This window comes from Cryptotermes secundus, unplaced genomic scaffold, assembly GCF_002891405.2.
Source record: "Cryptotermes secundus unplaced genomic scaffold, Csec_1.0 scaffold462, whole genome shotgun sequence".
Taxonomy (NCBI): domain Eukaryota; kingdom Metazoa; phylum Arthropoda; class Insecta; order Blattodea; family Kalotermitidae; genus Cryptotermes; species Cryptotermes secundus.
In genome coordinates, this window is record NW_019724744.1 from 1263355 (window position 1) to 1283858 (window position 20504).

The 20504-nt window shown below is 40.4% G+C and overlaps 2 protein-coding genes across 3 annotated transcripts in view; both read left to right on the forward strand.

Annotated features, from left to right (window-relative positions):
* Positions 1 to 3457: 3457 nt before the first annotated feature.
* LOC111862792 (serine/arginine-rich splicing factor 1A) lies at positions 3458 to 11226 on the forward strand. Its single transcript, XM_023848463.2, has 4 exons — positions 3458 to 3919; positions 5871 to 6070; positions 7559 to 7731; positions 10558 to 11226. Exons 1-4 carry the CDS (start codon positions 3753 to 3755, stop codon positions 10744 to 10746), a joined length of 729 nt encoding a protein of 242 aa, XP_023704231.1. The 5' UTR covers positions 3458 to 3752; the 3' UTR covers positions 10747 to 11226.
* Positions 11227 to 11330: 104 nt separating this feature from the next.
* Positions 11331 to 20504, forward strand: part of LOC111862790 (phenoloxidase 1) — a 31173-nt gene continuing 21999 nt past the window's right edge. Inside the window, exon 1 of one of the 2 annotated variants that reach the window (XM_023848460.2) lies at positions 11331 to 12011. In XM_023848460.2, the coding sequence (XP_023704228.1) occupies positions 12006 to 12011 (6 nt within the window). In that variant the 5' untranslated portion in view covers positions 11331 to 12005. The remainder of the gene's footprint in view (positions 12012 to 20504) is intronic. The other variant, XM_023848459.2, reaches the window with a different exon arrangement.

Consider the following 20504-nt stretch of genomic DNA (forward strand, 5'->3'; position numbering starts at 1 on the left):
TATCAACGTCTTTTTCTGAGTATCACTTTCTCAGTAAATTTCAATGTGGGCTCCCTTGGTGGCATGACAAATAGCCAGATGATCCAGCATGTTTGGTGTTACCATAGCCACAGCATCTCTTATGCAGGCTTTCAGGTGTTGCAGGTCAATGATCTTAACCTGGTAGACAGTGTTCTTCACATAACCCCACAAGACAAAATCTAGTGGGGTTAAATCTGGCGACCTAAGAGGCCAAGTGATTGGTCCACCTCCGCCAATCCATCTCCCAGCCATCACTCTGTCCAAGTGATCCCTAACATGGTGGTAGAAACGTGGCGGCGCATGCACATAAAAGAAAAAAAAAAACTTGAGGGTTTTCCTTTCTGATGACAAACCAGATACATGTATGACAATTACTTTCCAAGATATAATCCTTTTATTTTGGATACCTTTCATCCAGACACCCGATATTATGAAACTGAAACTGAATATAATACAAAAGGAAGGTTTTGAAAATGCACAAGAACTTGACTGATATAATAGCAACAAATTGGGAAACAGTATGCAGATGGGATAAGCTTTTGGAAGGCAACTGGATACCCAGCAGTGATGCTGCTGATGCTGAAGGTTCTCATGATGGTGACTGTGAAGAGTACTCCCTTCTGGGCTGTGACATGTACAGCCTCCATTTGCTGGGTCTGCTGTTTCCTTATGTGACTTACACTCTTGACTGTGATATCAAGGCAGTACATTTTTCTAACATGTTAGTGAACATCCACCAGACTACGCAATGTCACATCCCAGAAGATGGCACGGCGTAAGAAGGAATGAGTTACATATACATGTGAACCCAATATCTGAGAGTTGCATGTCTTGCCATTTTAATCAGAAACAGTATTGGTTTTGATCACATACTGCAACACCACAATACTTGTTCATGGCATGGTGCTTAATTAAGTCTGGGGTTAACATCTATTATTGCAGTACCCCTGATTGCAGTAGAAAAGTTACTGCACTTTAACAGTTGAGGTTCTCATAGCGGTAAATATGAAGAATATGATCTTGTGGGCTGTAATGTTTGGAGACAGCCCGTTGCAGAACACGGATTCAATATGTATATATGGTGTTACAACCAAGAAGGCCGTACTCATGAAATTTATTAATAGACTATGGTAAAGTCTCGCACACTAGCTTACATTCTCCCATCATAAATAAGTATGCCATATTGACCATATGAATTTGAATTTATTTACATTATGTAAATCCAAGTACAGGTTGATGCCATGGGATATGAAACAAGTAAAGTACAGATATATAATATCTGTACAATAATAGTTTGGCTTGGAAAATTAGTGAGATTATAAAACAGTATTAATATTGCCATGCTAATTGGATACATACAGCACAGTCTGCAAATAAGCAAAATGAAGCAGTAACATGCTTGGGCATACACTTCAGCTTGGAACTGGTACTAGTTACTGTCTGTTTACATTGAAATATTCACCTATGGAGTAGGAGTGAGTAAGTACGAGTAAGTAACGTTTCAGTTCTGTTTTAAATTGCTTAATATTACAAGTTGTTTTCTTGAGACTCTGAGGGAGGCTATTGAGCACTATAGAGATATATTTGCCGAATGTTAGTGGAAGTTGAGTTTTGCCCAGTATTTATGTTACGGATGTCAATTTAAATTTGTACATGCATCTGTTGTCTATCACAAATAACAGGAGTGAGAGTATGTGCTGTGAGTGAAACTGTAATATTTTTCAGTTTTTAAACAAATCTCTGCAAGAGTATCTATTCTCGCTTCCTGTGATAATTTATTACCCTCTTTTGCATTTTGAATATTTTAGTGCTATCTGTAGAGTTTCTCCAGAATATTATTCCACAAGACATGGCAGAGCGAAAGTAGGCACAGTAAACCTCTTTCATTACTTCCTGAGACATGTAGGGTTTAACAGATCTGAGTGCATAACAAGTTTCACTTCACACGTGTAGTACCTGCGCACTATGTAATTTCCAAGACAGTGCACTGTCTGTAAGTAATCCAAGGAATTGTGTCATGTGCTTTAAAAATTGTTCTGTTAGCATAGCTTACATCCAGGTTAATTTGTGGCCCATTTTTGATTGTAAATTGTACGAGATGGGTTTCTTTCTTCAAAATTTGATGAAAGACTATCGGCTCTGAACCATTTATTTAGGTATTCGAATACAGTCATTATGTCACATAAAATCTGTGGGATTAGAGTTGGTAACCATTATACTAGTAACGTCTGCAAACAGCATTGGTTCAGATTTATTCTTAACAAAGTATAACACCTTGTGAAACCCCCTTGTTTATTTTACACCATGTTTTGAAGCTACCGGATCACTAACGTTTTCTTTTTATATCCACCTTTTGACATCCACAAGGTATGAGTTTATTCAATTATTAGCTTTACCAGTTATTCCATATTAATTTAATCTGAGCAGCAAAGTGTCGCGATTAATGCACACGTACGTTTTAGTTAGACCTCAGAAGACTCAGACTGTTAGTAATTCTTTATCAAGGGCACGTATTTTTTAATTACGTAGTTCGTAGGTTGCTTTTCTTGTTGCTAGATTTTTCCTAAAGCCAAGTTGTTCTCTCGCTAGTATGTTATTAAATACATGTTCGAGTAGTCTGTTATATACTACTTTTTCGGCGATTTCTGAAAAATTGGTCAGTCTGTAGTTGTCACAATCAGTTATCAACCTTTACTACAGAGTACTTTAGGAGAAGAGGAACGTCCCCTAATAAAACGGATGTATTACATATGATTCAGAGTGAGATCAATATTTTATCTTTGAGGAAAGCTGTTGCAGAAACGTGCAGAAAGAACCCCTAACCTTGAAGAAGGCAGTCTTCTGGGATTTGGCACCGTGTATATGTGGTGTTAACCGACGTTTCGGAGGAACGTATCGCCCCCATCTTCAGGGTAGAAGAAAAAGTATAAGAATTCTGCAAGCGACAACACCGGGAGAAACGGTAAAGCAGACTTTCTTCTACCCTGAAGATGGGGGCGATACGTTCCTCCGAAACGTCGGTTAACACCACATATACACGGTGCCAAATCCCAGAAGACTGCCTTCTTCATAGTCACCGCCGTGAAAGCCTCAAATCTTACAACCCCTAACCTTGTTCTCAATCTCGGCAGACCTATTCCACACGCAATGAACCGCAATGAACAAAGTCGAAATTAGACCAGTGCTACGTTTCTCACTTTGTCCTTGTTTGCGCTGCTGCTCTGGGAATGATTACGTAGTGATCCGTGCCGGGAATACCACAGAGGAATCGAGGCATTCGCTTTTCTGCGCTGAATACCTAAGATTGTTTACGTAGTGATCCGTGCCGCAGATAACACACAGCGGACTCGAAAAATTTTCTCCTTTTGTTACGTTTGTGACAGTCACTGTGGTCACTGTGATAGATATCAGATCTATCAGATCCTCAGATGTGAAAAGAAGGATTTATCCGTTAATTAAATACAACACGGAATATTCACTTTGTACGTCGTACGAGTTTCTCCACAGAATTTTTATATAGCATAAGATTTAATTTTCCCACTGTACCAAAAAGAAATAGTTTCGTGAAGTTGGTATCCAAGAAATCAATTTCATTACGCGCGTGAGAATTGGACGCCGGGAACAAAACGCTTTTGGCATCATCGCCATCTTGTGTATTACATAGTGAGGTGCGTGGGTCGTGGTCGAGAAGTATTTTAATCAAAGTGGAATACCCTGATAACAAAAGAGAAATGTCGTACGGACGAAATGAATGCAGAATTTATGTTGGAAATCTACCACCCGATATCAGGACGAAGGATATCCAAGATTTATTTTACAAGTTTGGGAAAGTTACATTTGTGGACTTGAAGAACAGGAGAGGACCGCCTTTTGCATTTGTTGAATTCGAGGATCCAAGGTAATGACTTTATTTAGTTTCAGTGATGCATTTTCGTATAGGAAGTAAGCCCGTCATTTTCTATTCATGGAATATTTGAATTATAAGAACTGCTGAGGTATAACGATTGCTTGATACCGGTTAATGCTTTTTTCTTTATCTAGTTAAGCGGTGGTTATATTTGCGTATAGAACTTGGCCGATTTTAATCGATGTATGATATTTTTTATAATGCATAGTTAATATCCTCCCAATATACCCGTTCCTCCAAACCAACCAGTAATATACATTTATAGTGTATATCCATAGTGTGAAAAGAGTGTTGATGCAGATTTTGTGATAAGGCTGAAGGACATTAAATTATGTAGAATGTAATCGTATGAACATGAAGCTAAAAGTAATAATATCACTGGTCTCCAGATTGACAATAAAATCGGAATAACTACGTAGACTAGATATGAACATTTTGTTGTTATTCAATGAAAGGTCTTATTTCTTCCTAACACAGGTTTCTTAAAAAAACAACATACTTTTTATAGTTCCACAGACCCATGTTGCATGATATCCTTTTCTGTGATAATTCAACTTCCGCTAATACAGTATTCATTTTCGACAAGAAATTAATCAGAATTGTAACTGTTGCTCAGAGAAATGAGTCATATATAATTTTTTTTTATTGCTAGTGGGGTGTGACTGAAATCCCTTGTACTGTTCCCACTTCTGGCCTATTGTACCAGCCCCAGATGATAGGTGAGGGTGATTGTGGAGCAGTTGGTGGAATCAAGATTGGCAAGGGAAAGCGAAGTACTCGGAGAAAATCTGCCCCAGCGCAACTTTGTTCACCATAAATCCCACTTGACCAGACCTGGGATCGAACCCAGGCCGCCGCGGTGGGAAGCCAGTGACTAACCGCTTGAGCTATGGCGCTGCCTAAGTCATATAGAAAGAAATTTATTTAAGAAATTTTGCATACTAACACATTCCTGTGGGCATATATTTGCTGTAATACATTTATAGTTGGTAACCATGAAACTTTCCTTCAAATTCAGAATTTCATAAAGTGAACGCTAGACATATATTCCCTTGAAGGAAAGTATTGTTTTCTTATCTGTGAAATGGCACTTGCCACTATCAGCCTTTGAATTTTTATCAGATACTTGTAAGGTGGGCTTGGTAGTCAGAGCATTAAATGTTGCAGTTTAGCTCACCCTCATTCATTGACTTCATGGAGTTGTAACGGATTAATGGACATGCATTTGAGTTTTGGGTACATGATTGGTACATGCTAGTTTAGTTAATAGGTCGAGGTGAATCTGTGCTTAATTAAGCACACTTATGGAGCAGTGAAGGTATAGCTCCATCTGTCTTTATCCTTGACGTTAGATGGCAGTGGATGATACACTTCTCACCCTAGCCACTTTGCCCTCAGAGAAACCATCGCTGGTACACATTTGATAGGAAGCTGGGTGTTCCTAGTGGAGGTGAGAAAGACTCTGGCCCTGCATTGACTTCACGGAGTTGTAACAGATTAATGGACATGCATTTGAGTTTTGGGTACATGATTGGTACATGCTAGTGTATTTAAAAGGTCGAGGTGAATCTGTGCTTAATTAAGCACTGTTATGGAGCAGTGAAAGTATAGCTCCATCTGTCTTTACCCTTGATGTTAGGTGGCAGTGGATGATACACTTCGCACCCTAGCCACTTTGCCCTCAGAGAAACCATCCCTGGTACACATTTGATAGGAAGCTGGGTGTTCCTAGTGGAGGTGAGAAGGACTCTGGCCCTGCCTGCAATTGAACCCGTTTCCTTGACTCACACTGGAGATCAGCAGTTTCAGTAAAATCCCTGGCCCTGAGCACAGACCATAAGTAAGCAGCACTATGATTTACACTGTTTGCAGCGGAGTTGTAATGTTAGGATTGATTGAGTTTTAAGACTGCTCAGTGCATGGTGAGAGCCATCTGTTGTAGAGATGCAGAAGATGCTGTTCATGCTCGGGATGGGTATGACTACGATGGCTATCGGCTGCGTGTGGAGTTTCCACGTGGAGGAGGACCAGGTGGCTTCAGAGGAAGTAACCGTGGTGGTGGTGGGGGTGGAGGTGGCGACAGGGGTGGCAGAGGCAGGGGACCTCCAGCCAGACGTTCCCAGTACCGAGTCCTTGTTACAGGTACTAGCCAGCACTGCAACTTCAATGGCAAAGAAGAAGTAAAAAGTGTACTCTTAAAATTACTTTTCTGGCATTTTAGTCAGATTTCAAGATTAATGTGATTTATTTTGGGCATGTCCATTGTTTTGAATATTTTTAACACATTTCAGGAAGTGAGCATATTTCCATTATTGTGTTTCAAGAAGGAAAGGTTGCTACTCAGTTGTGTCCATCAGGACGAACTCGTCTGTGTGGCTGGTCCAGTTGGCGAGGCTGTGCTCTTCTTTGCCATCATTCACTTTTATTGAAGAAATGCAAATTCAGGAATTGTAATATTATTACACTGAGTTTCTTGTCCTTGATGGACAGTGTATTTGATGTCATTTCTCATTCTGCAATGATCAGATCACATGTATCCTCAGTACAATGTGTGTATCTTTCTTATGCAGTAATTTGTCACATTCACCGAAATGTAATTGCAAAAGTATTAATATTCCCCACAGTAAACTGTATTCATTGTTTATTAAAGTTTAATGCAAGATTGGAGTGTCATGCATACGTGTACTTGAATAACTGTGTCATTGAAGTTTAAGCATATACTTATATTCATTCTGAATATATGGAACATATTCTCACATGTAAGGGTTTTGTTTGAATTGGGTATTGGATTTATTGACCACTTACAGATCATAGCTGCGAGTAACTGTAACAGTCTCACTGAATTAACACTCCAAATATCATTGTAACTACAGCAAACAAAATCTCACTCTTCCCTAGTTGTTTCCTGGTAACAGATTTTAACAGTATCCTTGCACATCCTTATTGTCTTCTCTGACTTTTAGCTGACTGGCTCCCAGGCTGGCACCCATTTCACACCAACATCCTCCTCTTCCCTTTACAGCCTGACTCAAGTTTCAGGGCTGTTCACTAGCAGCAGCTGGCTCCACAGTTCATGCTTTGAACAAATATGGCACAGTATTGTTGGTCCGGGTCAGAGGTGTCAAAACCCAATAGCTGGGGTGTATGGTCTCGGAGGCACATGATGGAGCAGTTTTTATTTATTTGTTTATGTACATGTATGTGTATGTGTGTACATGTATTATTTGTTGATTGATGTTTTTATGATTACTGTTGTCAGGAATGTGGTGTATTGTAGTTTGGAAAACAGGCTGTACTCTGTGCTGTGTTTTTCTGTGATGAGGTGGTTGAAAACTGGCAACCATTCTCATCCATGTGTTGCATTACTGTGATGATCAGTGAGCAGGGCCTGCAGTCTTGGTGTCGTAATTATTATCAGTGTAAATACCAGTAGCCCCAAGTTGAAATGTCACCAGCACTGCAGTAGTGGGAGATTTAAGTCCCTTATTCCTGGATGATAAAGGTTAAACATGGTGATTCTCTGGGCTATATTTCATGGTGTATGCCTTGTTCTTTGTTTGCTGATTTATGTCAGCAGCAAAGCAGGTATAGTCCTGCACTGTTAAATTTTGATAAATCTTTTTTTGACAGGATTGCCACCCTCAGGAAGTTGGCAGGATTTGAAGGACCACATGCGTGAAGCTGGTGATGTTTGTTTTGCTGATGTTTTTAAAGACGGCACTGGTGTCGTGGAGTTCCTGCGTTATGAAGACATGAAATATGCTGTAAAGAAGTTGGATGATTCTAGGTTCCGCTCTCATGAGGTAGGTGTAGAGTGCAGCAAATGAACTTTTACGCAGGGAACCACTTTCTGCTTCATGTGTTCCCTTCCTGCTGTTTCTCTCAGAATATGAGGATATTGTTAATTATTTAGCCAACTTTCAGATTATACTTAAATAAGGAGGAATCATGTTTTAATGGGTGGACTGTATAATTATTTTACTTCCAGATTAATTCAGAATATGCAGTAATTAGGATGCATAGTCATAGCCCAACGAACCCATTTGCCTGCTCTTCTCTGATGAAAAATTGAAACTGACTAGCTGAAAAATCTTTGAATTTATCTGTTAATATTCTCTCTAACACATCTTATATTTATATATGTATATATGTAGGGCAGTTGAAAAGTTACTGGAATTCCCCTGTAGATGGAGATTGGACGATAAGATAGTGCACACACTGTTGTGTTGGTGAGCTCAGCATGTCTGCTTGCAGGCGCAACAGGTCTGCACAGGTTTCAGTGTGCAGTGTCATTACCATTCCATTTGAATTAGACATGAGTGTTTGTCATTTGGCACAATGTCACAGTTCGAACAGCGTGCAAACACCAAGTTCATGTGCAAATTGGGAAAATCTGCTTCAGAGACACAATCAGCCCTGCAGCGAGTTTACGGTGATACTGCACTAAAGAAATCCGCAGTTTATGACTGGTTTTCCTGTTGTAAGAATGGGCAGGAGACGTGAGAGGATCACCAGTGTAGCGGGAGACATTCGACATCCAGAACCAAAGAAATGATTGGAAAAGTGTGACAGCTGATTTGATGTGATCTAAGAATGACCATCACGGAGTTGCAGCAAGAAGTTGGTATCTCTCACGGATCCATTCATGCCATTTTGTCCGATGATTTGAAGATGAGAGTCGTCAGTGTGATGTTTGTTCCGAGGCGGCTGACCACGGATCAGATGGAATGTTGCATGATGGTCGCTGGCGATCTGTTTGACAAAAATACTCAGGACCTGACGTTTCTCAAAGAGATTGTCACTGGTGATGAGTCATTGGTGTTCGCCTATGACCCGGAGACAAAGATGCTATCATCGGAGTGGCACATAGCGTCGTCTCCTTGGCCAAAATAATCACGCCTCATCAGATCCAAAGACAAAGTGATGCTCATTGCATTCTTTGACATCAGTGGTTTGGTGCACCATGAGTTCATACCGCCTGGGCAGACTGTTACTGGCCATTTCTGTGTGCAAGTTTTGCAGAGGTTGCACTATGCGGTTCAGAGGAAGCAGCGCAACATGTGGCAGGGACAGTGGTTTCTGCATCACAGTAATGCACCGAACCACACATCGCTTGTTGTGCAGCAGTGCTTCGCCGCGAAGAACATTCCTGTCATCACTCAACCACTGTATTATCTGGATCTCGCTCCAAGTGAATTTTGGGTGTTCCCTACTCTGAAAATTGGCCTCAAGGGGACACGTTTCGCACCCATGGAGGACATCAAATTGAATGTGATTAGGTAAACATTGCCTGCCGTATGTCCTACCATTAGAGTGCTATACCACCATTCCGAGAACTTCTCCGACTGCCCCTCGTGTATATATATATTCACAGGTGTTGAACAGAAAATGATACCTTTCATGATTGTTATATAGTAACGTTGGCTGGTATATCATCTTATATATTACATGGCAGTAAGCCAGTGCTCAGCAATTAACAGAGGTAGGCACATCTTGTCTTGTGGAGAAATGCCTGAGGAGTGGAATCTTTTGAGGTTGCTGTCTTTCTTAAGGTGATGCTGTATAGTCTGGTAGGAAAATTCCATTATGCAAAAGGGATCTGCTGCCCCCAGCTTCATGGTCAGAAGGTAGAGAAAACCCATTCCTCTGGAATGCTGGTCACATCCCAGAAGACAGGACTTGTATTCTGTGCCGTGAGAGACTTGCGTCTCACTGAGTATGATCTTTTTTATTTGACTGGTGAACTGGGCCAGCAAATGTTGTCCCCTGTTTGTAGTTTTTCTGAAATCCATATTTTGCATAGGGTTCAAGTCCCATTGCCGTAATTTGCCATACCAAACAAATGTATGCAATATAAAATGCTTTGGTGGTACCATTTGCAGTTCATTGAATATTGAAGCTAATTCCAGAAGTTAATACAGGCCTTGGAAGTATGCCATACTTCCAGTTTGCTAATGTAGTCCAAAATATCCTTTGGATAGGCACTCTTTATAGCAGAGTTTATCAGCTTGAAACGTTTGTCCCTGCTGATGCCAAAACATCGTAGCACAAAGATGCTGTAGGTGTTATGTCAAGGCTGATTTTTCGTTCTGAGGGATAGTCTTGCATTCAGGACATTACAAAGATTTCATCTGCCTGGATGATACGCTGAATTCAGTCTGTGACAAGTTTTCTGCATGCTTTATAGCTGTGGCAGATTCAAATTTGGAGTTGCTACTTATTGATTTTCCCTAGTTTCAAAAAAATCTGAGGAAAGCATGTACAAGGTGATGTCTTCATGTGTAATCATTTATTTTTTGTGTGTATTGTAGATTTTTCTCTTTTTCTGGGCTGTCTTAACAGCCAGTCTCTCTCCAGAGATTCTCCCCCCAGTTTCTTCCCATATTCATCCTTGCACATGTCATCTTTCCTCGCCTGCTGTCCCCATCCTCATCGTAGCCATCTGTTTGGTGGTTTTGTGTTTAGTTTAATCTTCAAGTTCTCTAGGAGTCTACCTTTGCTGGTTCATAAGAACATACCCATACCATCTTAGTCTGTTATTTATCTTCCATTAAATTTGCCTTCAGATTCTGTTAGTTTATTTTTGTTTCTTATTCTCTCGCGATTTTTCCTGCTGTACTTAAAAATAGGGTGAGGTATCATACATCCGGGTGAAGGAGGACTATGGTGGTAGTGGAAGTGGTGGGCGAGGGAGCGGAGGAGGCAGATCTCGCAGTCGCAGCTACTCACCACGGCGACGTGGTTCTCCCACTTACTCGCCAGTTCGGCGCAGCTTCTCCCGTTCACGGTCAAGGTCCAGATCACGCTCCTACAACTGAGGTGTTGCTGCTGCCCATTGCTCATCTGCCAAGATGAATGAACAGACGAAGCTGTGGATATAGAGATGATTGGTGTAAGACTACCACAGTTCATATTTGCTTCAATTTGCATTCTTGAGTTGTGGGGCTGGAGAAGTTTTCAGACTTGAAGTGAAACACACATGAACACAGTAAACATTCCTAGAGACAAAACATCAGAGACTCACTTGTGAATACATCAAGTTTTCTGTCTTTGTTTAATTAATGGGCCAAATTTTATAAGAATCTGTAATGGGCAAGGCATGTGTGGTTTTGTCAGTGGTAAGTTTTATGTTGATGTAAAGGAGTAGCAGAAGGCTTTGCTTGGCCCTCTGCTCTCTGTACTCACATATTCAAGATTGTTCTAATGTTTTTTTCTTTCTTCTCTTTTTTTACACCATGTGGATAGCAATTGTAAACGGATGAGGCAACGTTTCCCATTAAAGGATCATGTCTTAGTAATCACTTGGAGTCAAGAGGAGGATGGATGATAGGAGAACCAATTTTTTGCATGGATTTGGAACGTCCTTGGATTCATTTGGATCGAAGGATTTCCTGCCTCGTTGGATGGAAAAGGGACCAAAATATCTAAAATAATTTGAATATCACTTGGTTGGAATTTTTATTGGATTTCTTCGTTGGATCAGAAGGAAGGGATAAGAGGATGAATTGGATTTTGGATTTCTTTTCCATGCATTCAAAATGGATTTCCTTGACATCAGGAGGTGGATCACATGGATTTACAAGGGAAATGGAGCCAGGATTGGGATAATTTTTGTCGGATCAGTACATATATTATGGTTAGGAGGATAAGACTAATTGTTGATAAAACGTAACACACAAAACTGGATCAAGGGGAGAAGGCACTAGCCAGGATTCTGGACAACTTTGCTGTTGGACTCGTGGTGTTCTGCCTGTGGGATCTCAAAAGACACTAATGATTGGCAGTTACACCACTTGGAGTGGATTCCAACTATTTCAGGATTCTGGGCAACTTTTCCCCATTGGATTCACATGCATCTTAATAAAGGATAAAACAATAGTGGAATCATGGAATTTTGGACTGCCTGGAACAGTGGATTGTCGTGGGATAAAGAAGCCAGGATTCTGAAAATTTTATGATCAGTTTGTACAAACTGTAGGAACATGTCAGGATTCATTTGCAATAGGCACTTCTCAGTTGGACACACTAGGAGACTGCAGCTTGCATGACTGGATGGAAATAGGACTACCATTTGGGGATGGAGGTATGTCTTCATTTATTTTTCTGTCAGATGGGGTGCGGAAATGTTCAGAATCCTCACAGTTTGGTACAGGAGTGTAAAATGAAAGAGACGCATGCAAAGTAGACTAATATCTAGCCCCTTCCCTTCCTCTCCTGCTTGATTCAGTGCACAGGGCCTAGAAAACCTATGACCACTTATGTTCGCTGTATTAATCTGTGTTTGCTTGCAGTGTGGGAGAAGTGTATTGCCATGAGCTCTGACAAGCTTTGCAGTTATCAAACCAAACCCCTCGTTCTTTGAGTCCTTGATTTGTCTACTCATGAACTCTTATTTCGTTTTGGGTTTATGTAACGCGCATCTCCTGGTATCATTTTAATCATATACAGGGTCATGAATGGAAAATCTGCAAAATGAAATCTGAAGCAAAATAATTTGCAGGGAGACATTAAGAATTAATATTGATCCAGTCTTGGGGCATTTTAGATGTGGGTAACAGTGAAAGTGTTTCAGAAACCCTTGTTTTCTCTGGTCCTCATGATAATTAAATTACTTGAAGAGTATGGATTTGTGGGTTGTAAGGCCATGTAATTCGGTTCTGAAGGAACAGAGTGCCTCCAGCTTCAGCAATGAAGACAGTAGTTTTATAGTCACTGCCTTGGGAACTAAAGGTCCAACATTAAATGATATATCCACTATTTGAGGGTAAATGCTAGGCAGCCAGAATGGCACAAGAAGGTAGTCCAACGTAAGGTGGGTGGTGGTGAGAGTTTGGAATGTCCAAGGAATCTGTGGAAATCGCGATCAGTGAAGACAGCAGTATGACATATAGTAGGTGAAAATTGACCCTGCAAATTTGGAGGGAGACGTGGATCAAATTTGATGTGATGTAGAAAGGGGGGGGGCTGTACGTACTGATAACTTTTCAGAAGTTTGGGAGCCACATATACACATTAAATGGATGGCACAGGTGTTTAGGTGCATACTTTCTGCACAGAGAGTTCCTGTATTGTTTGCCATGAGCCACGCGAGAGTTCAGATAATCCACATGGGGCTTACCACAGTTTTGCCACATCAGGTATAGATTGTCTGGGATGTGCACAGGCCTGTGGGCTGTTAAAGTTTGGTATGTTTTCTCTGTTGCCTTTGGTGGTAGGTTGATCAGGTAAGGTTACCTGCTGGAATTTTGATGTAGTCCAATGTTGATGGCTTTGAGAATGACTGCCATTGTGTCTTCAAAGTGAATACAGTGTCCCTAATTCATGGTGTGTTTTACCACCACTGAACATTCTGTGTGATAAAGTCAGAGGTCTCTTAGGTTGTCTTTGGTATGCTCTCTCATGTGATGCATTTTTCTGATGTAGATGACTTCAGACTCAGGAAAGATCCTGTAGATGTCTTGACAAATTCTTGGTTGTCCATGACCATTTTGAGAATATCACATCTTGGACCTAGGGTTGCATTAGAGTGGGTAGCGTTCCTTCTTGGGGTGTCCCCTGGTTTGAATCTTAGTCTCCAGACTGCTGAGTCAGTGTGGGTATATTTCTGCTTTTCCTCAGTCCCTCAAGTCAAATGCTGTCATAGTACCTCAGATAGGCTACAGTCACTTCCTTTCATGTCCTTTCCAGTTCAGTATTCACTAATGCTGTCATCTGACACTATAATTTCACTGTTCAAAGCATCATTAAATAAATGAATAAGAATGCTTATCTAAGGTGGTGGGCGTTTCATGTATTTCATGAGACAAATTGTTCCTTTCCTTGTTATTATCAACATCTACTCCGTTGATATCTGTCTGGTTTATAGATTATTTTACACACGTTAATTTAGATTTTCCTGTAGTAGCAATATAAAATCTTTAGTTCTAATTTTAAAATCCTTTAAATTTTCCCCCCCCCCCTAAATTTTAAAATTTAAAATTGTTAGGGTTACATGCCCTATGTCTTAAAGTGCTGCAGTGGCTAGTTCTTGTTTCCACACTATAGGTGTTATTCTGTGTAGTCTTCCTGTGTGCGAAACATGTAGTGTACAGGAGAACAAGATCGAAGACATATAATATATTGTTTGCACTTGGGACGGAGTTTATATCATTTATCGTGTAGAGTGCAACAGGATGCTTAAATATAATATCACTTCTTGGTTTAATCATTGGTTGCAAATGTTGGAGTGTGCCCTGAACATCTTGTGAAACAAATTTGGTTGGCATGCAGAAGATGTAGGAGGTGCTATCCCATCATTTGCATGAAGGAACTGAGGAAGACAACAGAAACTCTCCAATCAGGATAGGTGGTCTTCAGGCCAGGTTATGAAGCTGGGCCCCTCTGAATACCAAGCAAGAGTGGTGACGCTCGACCACGTTCAGTCCCTCCCACATGTTCTTTGCTGCTTTGAGAAGTAAACTATAATTCTGTTAGTGAAATTTGGTCTTATGGTTTTTGAAGCCCTGTCCTGCCAGATATTAGATGTTGCATGTTTCATGTCAGTTCTGCATGATTTTTGTCCTGGAACACATGCCCTGATTGTGTCATCTGTTTAGAGCCTTAGCAGGAGGATGGTGAGTGGGATAGGTTTTGTGAACTTAATTTATATATTCTTGGGGTGCCATTTTTGGTGGATACAGTCAGAGATTTACTGCCTTATTAGCATAAATCTAGAAAAAATATTGCTTCCTAAGACAGGTATGCAGTGACATGTACATAGGATGTTCAGTAAGTAATGTCCAAGAGTGTGTTGCATTTGAAGGGTCCAGTGCAAAAGGGGTGTGGTTCCACTTTTAGCAGACTTCTGGGAAACAACAGAAAAGGTGTTTAAAACTCTTGTAAAGTCAAAGAACAGTGTGGCTCCAATTTCACTGTAAGAGAGTAACTGATTACTTGAGTTACCATGTTCTTCCATGAATAGGTAGGAAGAGACATCGGTCTCTTCATTAGTTTATTGCTTCAACATTGTTGCCAAGAATGATGCCTTCACATCATCACCAGAGCGACATTTGTCCCAGTGGTACGCTAGATGTTTGATTCCTATGGAGAAGAAATGAGGGCTCGCCGTTTACATCTGCTGGTACACCTTGGCTTTCCTCTCAGTTTTCTGTCAGAAGTGTTCTTTGAAGTGCTTCTGCAGATGCAAGGAACTGGACTTTGCTAGGACCAAGGTCCATACTGAGTGGGGGATGAGTAAAACATCCACAGCAGAGTGTAAGGGTGGTAACATTTTAAGACACGGGGCTACACTGGATGCATGCAACGACAGCATGACACTGTGACACCTAAAAGTGCTGAATGATGCTAGGTGAACCCTATTTTCATTTATGCAGGAATTAAAAGGATTGTATTGCTGGGACTCAGTACCTCTGGTGGTGCATGGAGTAATTGGGTTTGTTTGTTCCATGTTCTGTGGAGCATCTGTGTTGAAGTAATAAAAGTAACACACCTTTGGATGTTATTTACTTATTAACTCCAGTGGCTTGCATGTGTACTTGAAAGACAGCACAGAATTTTCACCCACACAGTGGTGTTTAGTAGCAGAAGAGGGAAGTTGCACATGTGTGAAGGCCAAGGTAAGGGAGTGTAAGCAACTGTGTTTCATAGCATATCTCAGAAGTAATTGGTCCTCCTCTTCTGTTAGGTAAATGTAGAGAGAGGTGTGTTCATGTATGGTGAATGCTTTTCTTCACCCCCCCCCCCAACATTTTTATAACATCCTGCATTTATTTGTGCAATTTGCTACACACACTTTGTAGCTTGAAAATGAATTATAGAGATTATATATCTCTACAGTGTATAACTTTTGGCTGAAATGTGTTTGTGTGTTGTATAATTTTGGAGGGGATCTTATGGTTTGTAGTCAAGTCACCGTGTCATGGGTGCAGGTCTTCCTTGTGCAGCACACATGAATTAGAAGCTCTATTGGGCTGATGGTTGTATTTTTTTAAGGAAGATCACAGCGAGACTCGGGGATCTTTATGCTTGCTACTACACATCGGATGTATACATTGGAACCCTGCACAATGTTTTCTCCTGTCGTACAATTAAAATGATCTTGAGTGAGTAATCCTGGTCTTAACCCATTCACTGCCATTCCCCTGTACTGGGATTTCACCTGATGGGCCACCAACTTTTCCACAAAAAGTGGATTTTTAGTTAATACAGCCAGAATTGAAATGGNGTTCAAATCTACTGCTCCTAAAAAGTCTGAAATGGAAGTTCTGTTCTATTCCAAAAGACATTGACATCACCCAGTATGCTACAGAGGGGAAAGGTTGACAATTTGGAAGGTATGCGAGATATCAGGATCATCTCAAAGTAATCACCATGGCATACATTGTAATACATCAACATGAGAGCATTATGGTGAATTGTTGATGCTGGAGGCTGCATAATAGTATTGTTGACCACCCAGTGGAATGTTTGATCAGTGTATTTCACTCTTCAAGTAATTCTTCATTGCCATGATAGGTCCCAAGACTACATCTCTCAGTTCCAAACTTAATAGTTAGATACTGGGGACCTGTCAGTCTTAGGGTGAGGTGATGGGCTGTCATTCAAATGGTATTGTGTTTGAGTCCCAGTCACGTGTGTGGAGAACTTTCTGCTCACAGATTGAAACCTCCATTTCTGGCAAAGACAAAACTCTGGGCATGTGCAGGATACCATCTCCCCTTCTTACAGCTCAGAGACTGCAGTAACCTGTCATTGTAATGGTACGAGGTCTGAGGGCACTAAGTATGAAGATTGTCCCCCCCTGAGCTATGACTTCTTCAGGTAGAGACAATTAGTGTAGCCTCCCCACACAGGGGTGAGTACTGTGTGAACTTTGAGGTTCTCATAGCAGTATTGTAGGATGTGACACTATGAAGTCAGGTATATTATTACAGTTGTTTTGGAGGAACCTGTTACCTACATCTTCAGTGTAGAAGATTCTTCTCTCTTGAAAATGAAGGGAGCAGCTTCTCCAAGACATCAGTATCGTATCTACCTGACTGCCTGTCATCATGTCTGCACTCTACGTGCAGTTTGATCTGTCTTCAGGGATGCGAGTCCTTGGTAGTTTTGCAGACAGGTGCCATTGTTTCAGAGGAGCATCGTGACTCCCTGTTCAGATGCAAAGGAATGGGGGAAACTGTGTAGTATAACAAAGGGAAGAGAGGGGCTGTGAGCAAATCAGTGAGTGCCAATACCCCACAAGAGGACTTCTGAGTGAGGGGAAGGAGTTAAATGTGGGTTACAGATAAGTGAGAATAAATAAATATAAAGTGAGAACTGTATTGAAGGGACATTGAGCTGTATCCTCTTATGTGTGGGGATTGTTCAAGTATCTGAAGCCAGGTTCATTCAGTAGTGATGTCTGTTTCGAACTAGGTCCCTTTATGTGTGTACTGGTGCCATATTTGTAGATTCTAAAGAGTTCTGATGATTGTGTATAACACTCAGAATTACTAGGTTTTTGAACTTTGTCCATCATCCTGTATTCTAAAAACTAGAGAACACATCATTTCAGAAACTGGATCCGGTTTTGTCATCGGATGTGGGGAGACACTGGCTCTGTTGGGTCCCTTAGAAATAGCTAACCTCAATCAGTCGATAGAATGTAAGGCCCAATTAAGTCCAGTAATTGAGGCTAGCTGTTTCTAAGGGACCCAACAGAGTAGGTCCCTCTCATCAGAGGATGGAAACAGATCCAGTTTTGCAAATGTTGTCTTCTCTGGTTTATGGAATATCAGATGAGGAGCAGAATACAAGAACCCAGTACCAAGTGTCATATTTGCATTCTTATTTCAGAGACTGCCAGATCGACAATAAAGTGTTGTTATAGCAGTCAGTGGTTTTATTTGACTGTGTTCTTGAGAGGGTTCAAACCTTTCCTAAGCCCAGCCCAATGCTTCCTCCATAAATATTAGTAATAGTGAAGAGTACAATATATCTGGGATGTGACCTTGTGTAATTTGGTAGATGTTTACCAACGTTTTGTACAATAAGCTGGGCAGCCATGTTGAGGCATTCTTATTCGGTATAGTTTCTACCCTAAAGATGGAGGCAGTACATTCCTCCAAAAGTCTGTAAACTGCCAGAGTGCATGGTATTGCATCCCAGGAAATAGTAAAAGTTCTTGCAGACTCTAGAACTGCATACTACTAATGGACAAACCCTCACCATGCAGACCCTTGAGAATTTAACTGTGCTCAGCTATTCAAGAAACTCCAAGCATATTATGGAACCCAAGGGTTCATTACCTTGTTCACAAGAGCCCCGCCCATTGGTCCTTGTCTCTGAGCCAGGTTAATCTACTGCACACCTCATTCCATCCCATGTAAGGTCTGCTTTAATATTCTTTGTGCTGCTCTGAGTGATCTCTTTGCGACCAGAATTTCTTTATCCTGACTTCTACAGCTGCAATGGATAAAATTTGGCATTCTTCTCATAGGGTTCATATTGGCAGCTGTAATTCTGGTTTGGCTTTAATTTTTACTTTCCAGCATTCACACTTATGTCACTAAAGGTACAGTGTTATAGATCTTTCTAGCATGGTTCCATATTTTTTATGGCATAAAAATTATGTTTATGAGAACTGGTGCTTCTAAAAAGAAATTTTAGAGGGCATATCTTTGCCCCTCACATGACAATGGGCATTCAAAGTACTTATATAATGACTTGCTATGCTCTTTGCTATTTTGCTGCTTATGGGTCCTTTAGACATTTTTCTTTTATTTTTTGTTGCACAAGATCCAATGTATGAAAGTCCAAGTTTAAGTAAATATGTCTTATGTTTAATTTTTTTAACAAATTTGTGCTCCAAATTCTAGTTAGGTATATGTTAATGTTAAATTATTTTTACTAGATGTGGAATATCATCAAAGTGCATAGCGTGAACACATTTTTGTGTAATTTTCAGTATACATGAGATTTGATATTTGGGTTTAAAGAAACTTCATATAAGGGGCGGCCCATACACGTATGAGTGGCTTGCAAGTCCTATTCTGCTCAGGTTCCAGTGAGCCAAACTTGTCTGTGTGTGGGTCGCCAGGCTCATAAATGTGTGGTGAGATTAATCTGAGCCAGACTCGTATGTGTATGGGCCGCCTAAATTGACGGTTCTTTTCATATAATATTAAAAAGGAATGTGAATGAGTATTCAAATCATATCTGAGAATTCTACTGCAGTATCTGCTGATTGATTTAATAGCTGTGACTGTACAGAATGCTGGACTTTCAGAGTATATTTCATAGTATCTTTGGGAATTGTGTATTAGTCTGTGGTAGGAAACAGGAAACTGATAAGGAAGAAATATATTTATAACTGTTGAAGGATGTAAGCTAGAAGAGGGGAAAAATAAAGAGAAAATGAACTTCCTTTCTGCAAGTCCAGGCCAAATAGAAGACAGTAAGGAGAGAGTTTCTTTTGTGGCTAGAATGAAATTATTAGATCAAATATTTAAATTTCATGGCTGCAGTGTAAGTTCAAGTACTTAATATTTACTTGAGAAATCACATTCTTTATGATGAAACAGGAATACAGACAAATGTAAAAGATGTTCAGGCAGTTAGTTTGTTATGAGGCATCCCACGGTCATAAAAATAAGAAAGTTATGATTAAATGTTTCGCAAGCTGGCTTTGCTTCTGTCATCAGGTGAAAGTATCAAACCTACTCGGACCCAAGACTGGGGATTGATATTGATATTGCCTCCAACCGATAACAGGATTATATTAGCCACAAGGTGCTTAAAATTATGTTAATGAATTGTACTGTGTAAATGAGGCAGCTGAGACCCAGGCTGTCAGATGCAGTGACTACATAAGAGAAAAGTGATTTTATTTTATGAGAGCCTTCTCGCATATCTTTTCTCCTTTGTTTTTCAAATTACTCTTATTTTTGTATCCTTACAGTTTCTTTCCAGCTTTTGTTTCTCCAACATTCACATCTCTATTTCCTTGTCATTTTCCTACATCTGTTTCTTTTCTATCCCCTTACCTTCATCTGCACCTTTTCCATTTCTTTCCCTTTCTCTTCAAATGTTCTGCTTTTTCATGTTCACCTTGCTCTGTTTCTTCTTTATCTTCTCCCCTTCCTCAGTCTCCTGCCTCTTCTCTTCTCTGTGCTGACCCACACAGTTGTGCAATCAGGAAATGAAAAAGTTAAGTTCCTTCTAACAGCCTCCAGGGCCTACTTAATTCTTGGCTCTGTATTTCTGTAGCAATTTCTCAGCCCTCTGATAATGTTCCTCCCTTATGTAGTGGATCCATATCTCAAAACCATCCAAACTTTAAGGCAAAGTTACTCTCTGTGTATGTGCGCGAGTGCAGGGGTGCGCACTCACACTCAGGCTTCTCTGTGCACACAAGTAACTTTTGTTAAAGTTATATATATATATGTGAGTGTGCAGGCACGCACTCACTCAGGTTTCTCTGCGCACACAAGTAACCTTTTGTTAAAGTTATATATATGTATGTGTGTGTCCAAGAAACAATTGTTTAGTGTGTTGGAAAGGAGCTGAGACACTTAGAAGTTTTTTAAGTTAATGG